Genomic DNA, 13,068 nt, shown 5'->3' with positions numbered 1-13,068 from the left:
TGTATTGTCTTAAGGGAATCAACATGCAAGTGTTTCTCTTCCTGAGTGAGCAGTAATGCTCGAGATCTACTGTGATACTCAGCCAGACTTACATTGTCAGAGATCTTGGGTTCCTAAAACATTATGCAGCATGAAAAATCCATAGCCTCTGATGAGGAGGAAGAACATACGCTATACAGGAGCATGCAACAGGACTGGAAAATAGAAACCCCTTTTCAATACATGAGGTGGAGAATAAAAGGTGAGATAAGCTGCAGCTGTTTTAAGAAGTCACAGAATCGTATAGGTTGGAAAAGACCTTTAAGATCATCGAGTCCAACCGTAAGCCTAACACTACCAAGACCACCACTACACCATGTCCCTAAGCACCTCATCCAAACATCCTTTAAATACCTCTAGGGATGGCGACTCAACCACTTCCCTGGGCAGCCTGTTCCAATGCTTGATAACCCTTTCAGTGAAGTAAAATTTCCTAATATCCAGTCTAAACCTCCCCTGGCACAACTTGAGGCCATTTCCTCTTGTCCTATCACTTGTTACCTGGGAGAAGAGACCGACCCCCACCTCGCTACAACCTCCTTTCAGGTAGTTGTACAGAGTGATAAGGTCTCCCCTCAGCCTCCTTTTCTCCAGGCTAAACAACCCCAGCTCCCTCAGCTGCTCCTCATCAGACTTCTGCTCCAGACCCTTCACCAGCTTCATTGCCCTTCTCTGGACACACTCCAGCACCTCAATGTCTCTCTTGTAGTGGGGGGCCCAAAACTGAACACAGTAGTCGAGGTGGGGCACTTACTACACTGTACACATGCAGCAGCAAAACCATTCTACTAGGTCTGCTTCATATTTATAGGAGAAGCTTCATCTTTCATTAGTGCAATTAAGGCCATATCATAAATACAAGTTCTATTTTGTACATGACTGATGTTTCAAAGCATTCACCATAGCTCACAGTGCTCTAGAGAGCTGTTTAGGGTCAAAACAGAACGAGTAACTGCAGAATGTGCGTTTCTACATCTAACAGCAGTAGTACAGTTGAAGAAAGATACTCACCATGCACACAGCATTTGGGCTTATGCATAGGGAAAGAATACAAGTCATCAACAAAACACTGATCAGTATATGCCAGCCAAAGCTTTATTCCAGCTTCTTCCATTGCTTTATAACAGCACCAAATGCAAGACTTACTTAACCCAAAACAACTATGTTCCCCTACAGAGAAAAAAAAAAACACTCCTCCTCCCCCCCCCCCCAAGATACCCTCAACTTTTCTTAGAGAGGAAAAAAACCCACTTAGCAATGCAACTTTTCAAAAAGCAAACATCAGAAAGTAGTATTGTGCAACACAGTAGCCTATACAGCAACTCACAAGAAACCTTTGTTCTCACAAGAACCACCCACCAACAGCTAGATACAAGTTAGTACACACACAGATTCAGTAAAGAATGCCAGTCAAGAGGCAAATTCTTATTTAAGTAAAGAATGTACAGCTATAAGAAGCCAAGCTGACAATAACAATCTACCAATAAGCACTATTCCTTGACAGGGAAGTATGGTAGCGACAGGCATTTGCTCAGTTGGGTAGAAGAAACACTCAGTGCTTTGGCTTGTATTCTTGTTCCCATGAAAACACATTTTCACAGGAACGTTTGTGTACACAGGTAGGTACTTGTTCAGCTTGATGTGGTGAACATGTCACTTGGTTTCAGGAGCATTGGAGGACATGAGGATCTTCAGCTATATCTGAACTGCAGCCAGTTTGCTTTTCTAAAGGGAATAAAAACAGATAGACCCATCAAGATGTTTCTATAAACATGTATTATATCATTAATCAATATCGATATCATATATCAATGCATTAATAGCTAAAGTCATAGCTCTACAAGGCTTCAGACTAAATGTCATCAACATATTGGACCATATTAAAAGATTACACTTATGCAAAGTTATCGTATAAGACAGCTGAAGCAACAGAACTGTCCAAGAATATGAAGCAAGCAGTGCTCCCAGATTTCAGTTACGAGTTCAAGCCACTCCATCCCTCAGTGGGCTTAGCATAAGCCGCTGCAGGAGTTTTTGCATCCTGTGGATCAGGTACCTTCTACTCAAACTGCCTTTCCAGGCAGCGGCCCACGTGTGCAGCAAGATCCAGTTCTGTGCCACACAGTCGCATGACCTTAGCTCTGTTTTCTGCACTGTTGCTGAGGGGGTGCATACACTAATACTGTGCAGAGTATTCAAGAACACAGACAGTGCACAAATCTGGACAGTAACAATTAGCAACCAGAGGGGAAAAACTAAAATGAAGTAGTAAAAACTGTAAAAGTGCTATCAAAACCAGAAACAGCAAGATCAAGAATAGTCCTGCATTCGAGTGATGCAATTGAGGGAGGATTTGTGATTCACCAGTTTAAATGTTTTAATCAAGTTCTTTTAACTACTTGTTTGCCCACCAGGTAACTAGATCTCTGTTGCAGACTTCATTATTTGCTACCCGTAAACCAGTCAGCTTTCAGTACAGTTGTACTGAAATACAATTACCAATTCAATCACTGAAAAAACAAATGCTATGTCTACTTAAGCTTAGTTCAGTCTCTATCAGGCAACCACTGGTCAAACACAGGAACAAGTTGCCCAGAGAGGTTCTGGAGTCTCCGTCCTTGGATAGATTCCAGACCTGAAAGGAAGGTCCTGAGCAACCTGGATCTAGTTGACCCTGCTTTGAGCACCTCCAGAGGTCCCTTTCAAGCAGAACTACTCTATGATTCCATAGATCATAGAAATAGTATATAATCAGAAAGAACCTGTACTATTTTCTTTGGTACACAGAATAGGTGTTCGCCAGTAACACTTCAAAATTTTTACATAACAATAAAGATGTATGTGCACAATTCACAAATTATCCTTACAACAACTAAGATGGTATTATTATGGGTTTAGATTCATAGACCAAGATCTATTAAGGGATTGAGGCATTCAAATCCCAAACTACAACGCTTAGTAGAGTCTGCCTAGCAGTCGGTCACCTTGCCTCAGAAATGTGAGCAAGAGTAGCATGCTGGTGGCCAATGCTCAAAACCCTACCAAAAGTCTATAACTTAGGTGTACCACTCCAGCTTGTCTAAGAGGCTCAATCCACTAGGTTGAAGAAATAAATACTAAATTGATTTCTAATCAAGACAGAGTAGCAGCTTTCATTGCATGTATTCACCGTTGAAGTGACAGTACATAAGCTAATGCTCCTAATAACAACAGTATTAGCGTAAATACATAAGCTTAAAAAAAAAAGTGTTTCAACTGTATTTTCTAAAATAAAGCATTTTCTAGAAAATTAGAAAGCATCCAAACACCAAGTACACAACCTCTTTAGGAGGTTTAAGGTAGTCTTACCTTGAAGTGAGGACTCCTCTGGTAAGGACTGCAAGTTTTCTGTTGCAGGGGTTATTGCCTAAACAAAAGGGGATTCTGTTAGAAAGCTGGCGCTATTGCCAAGATAGTTTTCCATTGAGGTGCTTCCTTTAATACTAGACTAAACTTTTTACATCAGCACTGCTGGACTCTCATTTACCACTGTTTTCCCCCATTAAAACTCACACTACAGAAGTCTTCTGCCCACTTTTTGCTTTGATGCAAAAACTGCATGTGAAGAATGAACGGGGAATTCATTCTGTTATCATCAGCAGCATGGCTGACGACCTGAGTTTTGGGTTCCAGACACGAGTTTTTCATTTGTTGGTACTTCATGAAGAACAGTGGTGAAAACCTTACTATCATTTCCTAATTACTTCGTAATAGAAGTATTTTCCATGATTTACCAGTTAATTACATGCTCTACTAGCATGATCTGTCAAAAGCCATATGTCATTAATATTGTTCTACAGTTCTTGATTAACAGTAGTCTTCCAGTAATGTTTCTTCCTTTGAGCTGTTTTCATTAATTTATTCCTGCGCTGAATTCACAGTCCTCAGGCCAAATGGCTGACAGTTCATATAAATCAATTTACATAAACTATTTATAGAATATCAGTTATCTAGTAGATTTATACAACTTTCTATAGTCTCCATAGAGATCTATTAGAGAAGGAAGGACAATACGTCTTAAACAAAATACTGTGCTTCTAGCAGCTGGCATGAATGCACAGATTTAGATAAATGCTACTTTGCCTTTCTATTCTCATGGTGACACAGGAAGAGTCACAACTAAACTCAGAGCACCCTTTCTAAAAATCAGTACTGTCCTGCCTAGTCCACTACCACACCGCCATACCTCAGATGATCTGCAAGCCCAGTCAGGAATACCATTCCAGACATTCTCAGGATCCACAATCTCCTCATCACCACTGGAGAGATTCAAGACCTGTACAGACAGACCCAAATCGTATCTAGCACAGCAGCAGATCCTGAGAATACACTCAGCAAGTAAGACACAGTAGTAGGAAAACACAATTGAGGACTCCCTGCCTTTGAGGAGGCTTTCAGTCTGGATCTTGCAAGGAAGAGCAAGTTAACCACTAATAAAGCTGAATATTGCTACTGAATCTGCTCAAGGCTCTCCTGGGCTTTTAACCCAAGTATGGTGAGAGAGGGAGGACGGCTAGAAAACACCTGCTAGATCAGAACCAGTAGGAAGCTGATTAATAGGGATATCACTACATACCTGGCACTGACACTCATGTGAATATAACTGAGGTTAGCTTTTGATACCTAAGGAATCTACTAAGAAAAGAGCTGGCTTCCATGATCTCAGGCATTCAACCTTCCAAAAAGTTACTTTTATGAGATCATCTTTTGGATTTGCAACCTTAAATTACAACTTAAAGGCCCTTTTATCTAAGTATAATGTCTGTGCACGTGTACATTCACACACACTCCCCCTGAACTGGAAGAAGACTTCTCATTTATCCCATAGCTTCAACAGCAGTAGAACAAGGCAGCCCACTAGATTACAATCTACTGTTAAAGTTAATTCCCACCAACCACTAATTCAATACACATTTCACTGAAGTAGGAATAGTTGTGTATTCATTATTAATTACAGTATAATTTAAGTTTCTTCCCAAGTTTCTACTGTTCTAACACTAATTCCGCAAAACATCAGTAAAATAATGCCAAGTTTTATGAGCATTTAATGGTAACACAGCTCCATAGCAGAACATTAACTTGTAGGCCAGACAGAACCACACACGTACGAGTATGTATCAAACGGGACCCAGATCCTTCAGTCTTTGCAGTCAATGCAGGGGAATAAGATGTGAAGGGAGCATCAAGTGTTGACATATAGCATCCACTTGGTTTGAGACACTGCTGTTTCTATGTAGTCTATAAGTCCAGAATCAGCCTTTGCAATACTAAGTCTTAAATTCCGTAATAGACTTCTGTAGAATATTCAAAGTTTGGAGGAAGACCAAAGAAGGACCAGATCTTAAGAATGCAGAAAGAGTATTCAAACCATACTTACCCTGGTACCTTTTTCAGATACCTCCAAAATGCGAGCCTCGCACCATTTTAGAGAGGTCCACACCACACATTTGGAACCAACAGCAAAGCCCTTCAGATTACAAGTATACACATTGTGTTCTACAAAAATGATGATGTATCAATGAAGGAGGAAGAAAAGAAAAAGCAAAACACAAAAACAACCCCTCCAAAAACTCAAATGCCTCACAGCCGTCCTCCCATACTCCCCTGCACCCCTCCAAAGTACTTGTACTTAATAAGTATTTGAAAGTTAAAAATCTGTCATCGTGAACTGTCTTGAAAATGCATTTCATGTTCAGAAACAGATTTCCAATCAAAATCATTAACCTCTCAAAGTAAGATTAGTTGCTGTTACACTGTCACACTATCCATGAGATACTACACTTAGTCTGATGTCCATAACCCATCAAAGCATACCGATGTTAACACTAATATAGTAACTTATTAGGGAATAAAAATTAGGTTTCTACAAGAAAGCTATTTTCATGTTTGAATGTGCACAACATTTTGATTATTTAACTCCTTAAAATCAGATACTTTACCTGCACTGCAGTCAGCCAAGTTCTCATTTTGCTTTTTTTCTACTTCTTCATCCCCAGGCTTACAGTCTGAAGACTGCACACGTGTATTTCCACATTCTTTAAATGAGTCGGTCAAGTCTTGTTTCATCCATTCTCCTACATAACAGTCATCTTTCTTCTTCTGCCACTCCTTACGTTTCTCAACTTTGCAGTCACATGATTTTACAGTGCCAACAGGCCTCCGATTCGTTAAGTCTTTTGTAAGAAAGGAAAATTGACTTCCACTATTTTCAGAACTTTGCAGTGCAGCATGTTCCAACCCCAACAAGTCCTCTTCCCCATCTTCCAGAGATGGCTGCCCATCAGGCAGCACCAGTTCCAAAAGCTGCTCAATTTCAGCACCTAGCATTGACAGCATGTCATGGGTCTTCAGGTCCAGTTGTTTCTCAGGTCTACCACCAGATGAAGACAGCCTTAGGGGAGGAGGCTCTACTTCCATCCAAGCTTTTTGTATAGCTTCTGCTTTATGAACTCCAGACAAATCCAACTCCAGTTTCTTTGCCTTCTCTCCCAAAGAAAGCTGAATGTCAAACGGCATCGGCTCTATTGTGTTCTGTCCATCACTAACTGAAGGCACCAAGTTCTCTCTCTCATGAAATGATGGTAAGATTTCAAGAAATTTCAGAGCTGCCAACTCCCCTGTCTCCTCACTCACAACTGGCAGCTCAAACAATTCCTGTTCCAACACCTTCTGTCCTGCTCCACTGCCCAAAGCTGTCTGCATTTCAAGTGACACTGTTTCCAGAGCTTCCTTTGTTTCTTCACCAGAGGAAGAATGCACTGAAAGTGCCTCTAGCTCCAGTATGAACTCTTTTAGATCATTATACAAAGAGTGCATTTGTAATTGGTCTAACTCTAACATCCCCATTTCATCACTCGAAGATGACTGTACCGGGAGCATTGGCAATCTTTGCAGTTCTTGTTTGTTTCCTAGGAAAAGACTGTCTGCTGAAGCACTGCCTGTCAGTTCTGCTTTCAGCTCAGCAGCCTCTCGAAATGGTACTTCAGCTAACGCTTGTCCTGCAGCTTTCGTTTCACTCCCCAAAACATGAAGACTGCAGCTTCTCGTTGATTCTAGTAATACATTGTTATCGCTCTCTCCTTCAAATAGAGGTATCTCTTCATCAAAATTGCTTTGATGCTCAGCTGTTTCAGATCCATCATCAGCCTTCCCAGACATATACTCAACGGCTCCTACTGACGCATTTGCTTCTACAGTATTTGAACACCCAGAAGTTACACCCAGGAAAGGTTCAGAACAAAGTAAAGCACTTTCACTTTCTTCTTGAGCTAATCCACAAACAGCAGTAGTTTCTCTTTCGAGACAGACACCAATATCATTGTTTGAACATCTGTTTTCCTTTAAGGGGTTCTCAAGGTTTGAGAAAGCGTTGTCACCAGTTCCTTTATTAGCCTTCCAGAAAGGCTTCATCTGTTCATTAATACTCTTGCCAGAAGCTTCCAGCTTGACAACAGACAGAGGGACTTCAGAAGCTTTATCTTTCTGAGTTTCTGTTACTTCAGCTTCTAATAAGAGGTCTTTGGTCATATCATAAAACTTCTCTTTTGCTTCACTAAGCCATGAGCCCTCTGAGCAATTGAAACCTGACAGACAGCAAACAAATGCTTGATTAGGTACTTTGAGCAAGTCGCATGGAATCTGTCTGACCATCTCCATGCTAACAGCTTCCTTACTTCCATAATCCACATGTCTAACAACTACGTTGTCACCTTTTATGCTGCTGACTCTAGCTCTGTAGAACTTTCCATCTTGACTATATTTTGCTAGACAAATATCGCCACTTTTAATACAAGATCTGCAATTGTTCAAAGAGTTCAGTCCAAGGTTTTCAGCTTCCTCTATTTTTTCCTCTATGTAGTTCAGGTCTTCTGTATCCGCACTACGACTCCAAAAATATTCTGGACCATTTACTACTGTGACATAGATTTTTACAGTCTGACCTGCCTCTGGAAACTTCCAGATAAATGATTTACAATCGCTTACACTGGAAATTTCATTTTGTGCCTGAGGAGGCAAAGGCTCACACAGAGTTACTATGTCACTGTTCCCTCTATCAGGTATTTCTTTTGAACAAGATCTTTCCCTACTTGCAAGATTTTCATCAGCTAAATCCACTGTTATAATACCTTGATGGTCACTGAGAATAACTTCCCATTTATCCTCAACCTTCTCTACAAATTCACACGTTAGCAGAACTTCACTTGTTCTCTTGGTGAAATAAAGCACTGCTTTCTCTGCCCAGTCTGTATTTTTTTTGCATTTAAGTCCACCTAGGAAGCAGTGAATACTTATTGCAGGAATAGATGACAAGTCTTCAGGGAGTCTGTGCGCTTGATCAACATTAACTACTGAAGTATTACCATAATCAATATATTGTATATTTATCAAATTGTCAGAAGTCTTCTCTTTTACTACAGCTCGATACCACAGGCTGTCTTCTGAATAAACAGCACTGATTAAGTCTCCTGCTTGGAAGAGTTGTCCACAAGGGTTCTTTGCTTGTGTCCTATTGTTTAAGCTTTCTGAAATGCTGTTAAGCTGAGCCTCATCACTTTCTAGTTGAACATAAAAATCTGATGGATCATTTACATGAGACACATACACTAACACTTTAAGAGCTGGCATTATCTTCTGTTGCAGTAGATCAGATACATTTTTAAGCGTTATACACCCGCCTTCAGCATCAGATTTCGTATCTGACTGCATATCCATCTGGACAGAGAGTAGAGAGTCCTTCCCTGCTTTATTTAACAAAAAAGCATCCTTCTTACTGCTAAGCACTTCATCAGGTTCTAGTAATCCAGCTGCCAGATCACCCTTTGTAGCAGGCTGGAAAAGGTTTACATCATCTTCTTTGAAGTGCCTTTTGCTACTCCCCCCTCCTCCCTGGGCTTCAGATCTGTATTTTTTTCTTTCAAGAGTCCTACCTGCATTTAAAAGGGACTCTGCAGTCTCATTCCTCTCATTCACACCTGTATTTCTACAGCACAAAGTTTCATTTTCTACACGGCTACACAGTCCTGTATTGTTTATTAAGCTTAGCTCCTCCTTCAGTTTTGCATTAATTTGAATATTACCATCAAACAACTCGATCAACAGTTTACCATCAGATTCCTTTGCTACTACTATCGCTTTTAATTGCCTTTCTAGGACAGCTTGCTTAAACCACGTTGTAGCTTCTTTGGGAACATTAGAGATATCAGATAAGGAGCATTTTATGGCCTGCATTGGCAAAAGCAAGATATCACAAGCATCACTAGGTAAAGGAAGCAGATGACCTTTCTCTATTGTCTCTGTGTTCCCGAAGTCCACAAAGAAGACTTCCATATTAGGTTTTCTTTTCGTAATTACTCCCCTGTACCAGTGATTGTCACTATACTTTGCTAGGCACAAGCCCCCAGACTTTTGCAAGGTTTCCAAGCTGGTTATTGTTTGACTTAGGCGACTGATGTTATCGGTAAGCTGTGCTAAGACATCTGCACATCTTTCAAGTTGGCAGTAAAATGTCCATGGATCCTCAACATGCGTAATATAAACATCTTCTTCACTCCCAATTTTGATACCGTGCATAGAATAATAGTAAGAATGAAGCTGAACCGAGGATACCAGAGGCTTTTGGGGAGATAAAGGCCTGGCCACACTTTTCTCGGTCAGAAACTGGCAAGCACTCTGAAAAGGTGTCATTAAATCTACAATGTTAAATAGCTCCTTATTGTTTATTGAAGCCAAGGCAAATATTGTACACTTCAGTTCAAAGTGAGATGACGACGTATCGACAAACTCCTGAAAAGCCTGAATTGCTTCTTCATCCCAAGCAAAAGGATCCTGACCATTTGGCTGGATTAAGTTATAAAGGCTGCACCTGAAAGCCTGAGCCTCTAACCTAAGAAAGCGTTCATTAGTTGAGCGGAGGTTTGTTAGAGATACCAGCTCTCTGTTGCCATAGTCAACATATATGACTTCTACTTTTTCTGCAGAAGGAACTTCACTAATAATTAAAGCCCTGTACCATTTTTCATCCTCTGAGTACTGGGCTAAACATACAGAATTTGGCCAAGCATGCGGGTGGCATGAATTTTTACAATACTCCTGAATTTCAGCCATTAGTACCTTAAGGTCGTGGCAATTTCTACTTAACTGACACCAAAAATAACTAGGATTTTCAACATAAGACACAACGACATTAACTGTACTTCCCACTTCTAGTTGACCTCCATAAGAGGAACTTGGCTTCATTTCCACATAATTCTGTCTCAAAGAGATGGGCAGGTTTTCCTTGCCCTCGTACTTCTGAGCAGGAAGAGATTCACTACTTTTAGAATTGTGAATGGCTGCAACAGGGCGCTCTCTGACCATCACAGCCATGTAAGGATTAAGTGCTCTTTCGCTTCTCTTCGGATCAGATTCTTCTCCGAGCCTCTTCTCTGCATTTATTTGCTTTTCCTCCCCAGCACATGCTGGGGAAGAGGCCTGGCTCACAGCCTCATCCAAAGATTGCTGTACAGTCTCGGGTGTTTCACACCCCTGGTATTCAGCATATCCTCCCCGGGCCATGAGTTTACTTACGCTTTTCTCTCCTAATTGGGACTGGTCAAAAATTTCAACCATGTATTTGTCACCCTGCACACTCAAAAAATGAACCTTTAGTCCCTTGTTCAGTACAATCTCTCTGAAGGCAGAGAGAGATGCTTCACTCCAACTCCCACTCAGAGCAGAGATACCTGCCAAACAACACTTCAGAGCTAAAGCAGGTAGCTCCCTGAACCGAGGGAGCAGCTCCTTTACTGCACACCGATCTACAGTTTCTGTATTGCCTCTGTCCACCAGGTGTACTTCTACCCCACTGTCCAGTACCCTGGTGATCACCGCTCGATAAAAGGCACCCTCTTTTCCACTGGCACAACAAAGGGATCCAGGCTGGAAGTCCCACCCAGCACCATCAAGCTTCGTGGCATGGGAGTAAAAACTCCACATGCTCTGCCTCAGCTGCCTGAAGAGTCGGCGATGCTCATGGAGCTGCAGCCAGAACTCAGATGGGTCTCGGAGGTGAGACACCTGCACATCGTGGAACACACCCAACTTCAGACGCACACCAACTACAGGAGCAGAGGCCAAATCTCTGTGCGTTAAAGCAACAGGAGGTGCTCCTGGTGGCAATTCTAGATCTTCAGCTGTGGATTCTTCTACTTCCGGCTGCTCCCAAGCCTCAGTTTGGCTGACCTGCGTATGGCTGCTCACCAGGCAGCAAGCCTGCACCCCAAAAAGATGGTTCAAGTTGATACCATTTTCCCCATAGAGGCTCACATAATAGAGATGCTCAAAGGAGTTAAAGGCTTTGATGCGAGCACTCACTCCTTTGCCCAGCACCAACGCTTTCAGCTCATCAATCTGTGATGGGGACCAGCCACAACCCCCATCCGAGATCCCCTGAAGAGCACATGGATAAGTCACCACAGGCATGCGAAAACACTCAACAGGCAAATGGCGCAGGTTAGCTCTGGTCACAGTCTCCTTCCTGCCATAGTCCACAAAGATCACCAGAGCCACTTGCTGGTCCTGCTCCCCAGCAATAAGCTCCAGCAGGAGTGCACGGTACCACCGGCCATCTATGCCACGGGCAGCACAGGGTGAGCCCACTCTGGGTAATAAATCCTGCTCCCACCAGTCATAAGTGTGGCGCATGGTATCAGAAAGGCAACGGATCTCCTGGGACAGGCTCTGCAACTGGCAGTAGACGTGGTGTGGGTCAGAGACATGGGTCACTAGGACAGGCTCTGTCACACCCAACTGAAGCTGTGGGTAGAAGTAATCCAAGGCAGGTGACACGGGCTGATATGAGAGCAAAACATGGAGAAGCTCTGGCACTGCAGAAGTTACAAGGGAACTTGCTGGAGGCTGCAACTTGACCTGGTTCCTTAAGTGGCCATAAAATAAGCAGCGCCTGAGCACCTGGCAGAACCAACTGGGAGTGACCTGCCTGGCCAGGCCCAGGTGATGCATCTGGGCTGCAAGCTGGGGCAGCTCAAGCACTATGAGCTGCGGTGTCATCACCTCCCGCACCAGGCCAGACACCTCCTTGCCATGCAGGTAGCTGAGAAACTCCATAGCCTCCACTGTCCAGGTGGAGACTGGTGCATCCCCACAGGCTGCTGCCCTGGGGCCTCCAGAGGGCATGACATCAGCCACAATACAGCCCAGCACCTCAGGGGGCAGGTGGAAAAGCTCCTTACAGCCCCGTGCCAGGTAATAGGCAGACGTCACCACCGTGTAGCCCTCATCGAGCAGGAACACACGGTAGTCCTGGCCACGGCGACTCACCACGCAGCAGCGGTACCAGAGCCCGACCATCTCCACCAGTCCCAGCTCTCCAACACACAGCTCACCCCCTCCAGCCACCAGCCTGCTGGGACCAGGGGCAGCTGCCAGGCGCGGCCCCACTGCCGCCTGGATCTCACGGCGGAGGCGGACGTAGTCAGCACTGCGCTCACCCAGCAGCCCCCACAGCCGCACGACGGGCACCTCGGGGCGCAGGCCCACTGCACAGACCCGCAGGGCCACGGTGGTACCGGGGCTGAGCGTCCCCGGCCTGGAGCCCATCCCGCCGCCTCTGCCTTCGCCGCCCGCGCGAGGCCAAATGGCCGCCCCCCCTCCGCCCTCATAGGGCACGCGCCGCCCACGTGACCGCCGGGGAACCGTTACGCGGCTGCCCGAGTGGTCGAGTCCATTTTGATCCCCGCGGGGGGGGGGGGGGAACAGGAGGGGCGGAACGGCCTAATACATCGGGCCGCTCCTGCTAAACGGAGACTGCTCGGAGGCGCCACAAAGAGGAGGGCTATCTCCGGGGCACGCTGGAGCCGCAGGGCTCAGCCCAGAGCCCGCTGGAGCTGCCCTCGCCCAGGGTGGAGCGCTCCACGTGTGGTAGCGGCACGGCCGGGGGGCGGGGTGAGGTGAGAGCCCTCCGAGCCCGCTTAGCGTCCATTGGCCAGAGCG

At 44.2% G+C, this 13,068-nt stretch overlaps 1 protein-coding gene across 1 annotated transcript; it reads right to left on the bottom strand.

Annotated features, from left to right (window-relative positions):
- Positions 1 to 1,630: 1,630 nt before the first annotated feature.
- Positions 1,631 to 12,675, bottom strand: TDRD6 (tudor domain containing 6). Its single transcript, XM_075497762.1, has 5 exons — positions 6,018 to 12,675; positions 5,456 to 5,574; positions 4,265 to 4,354; positions 3,388 to 3,445; positions 1,631 to 1,764 (listed from the first exon to the last, which is right to left on the bottom strand). Exons 1-5 carry the CDS (start codon positions 12,673 to 12,675, stop codon positions 1,703 to 1,705), a joined length of 6,987 nt encoding a protein of 2,328 aa, XP_075353877.1. The 3' UTR covers positions 1,631 to 1,702.
- Positions 12,676 to 13,068: the final 393 nt, after the last annotated feature.

The sequence above is a fragment of the Mycteria americana genome, chromosome 3 (genome assembly GCF_035582795.1).
Source record: "Mycteria americana isolate JAX WOST 10 ecotype Jacksonville Zoo and Gardens chromosome 3, USCA_MyAme_1.0, whole genome shotgun sequence".
NCBI classification, from domain to species: Eukaryota; Metazoa; Chordata; class Aves; order Ciconiiformes; family Ciconiidae; genus Mycteria; species Mycteria americana.
This window is presented reverse-complemented; position numbering and strand designations above follow the sequence as displayed.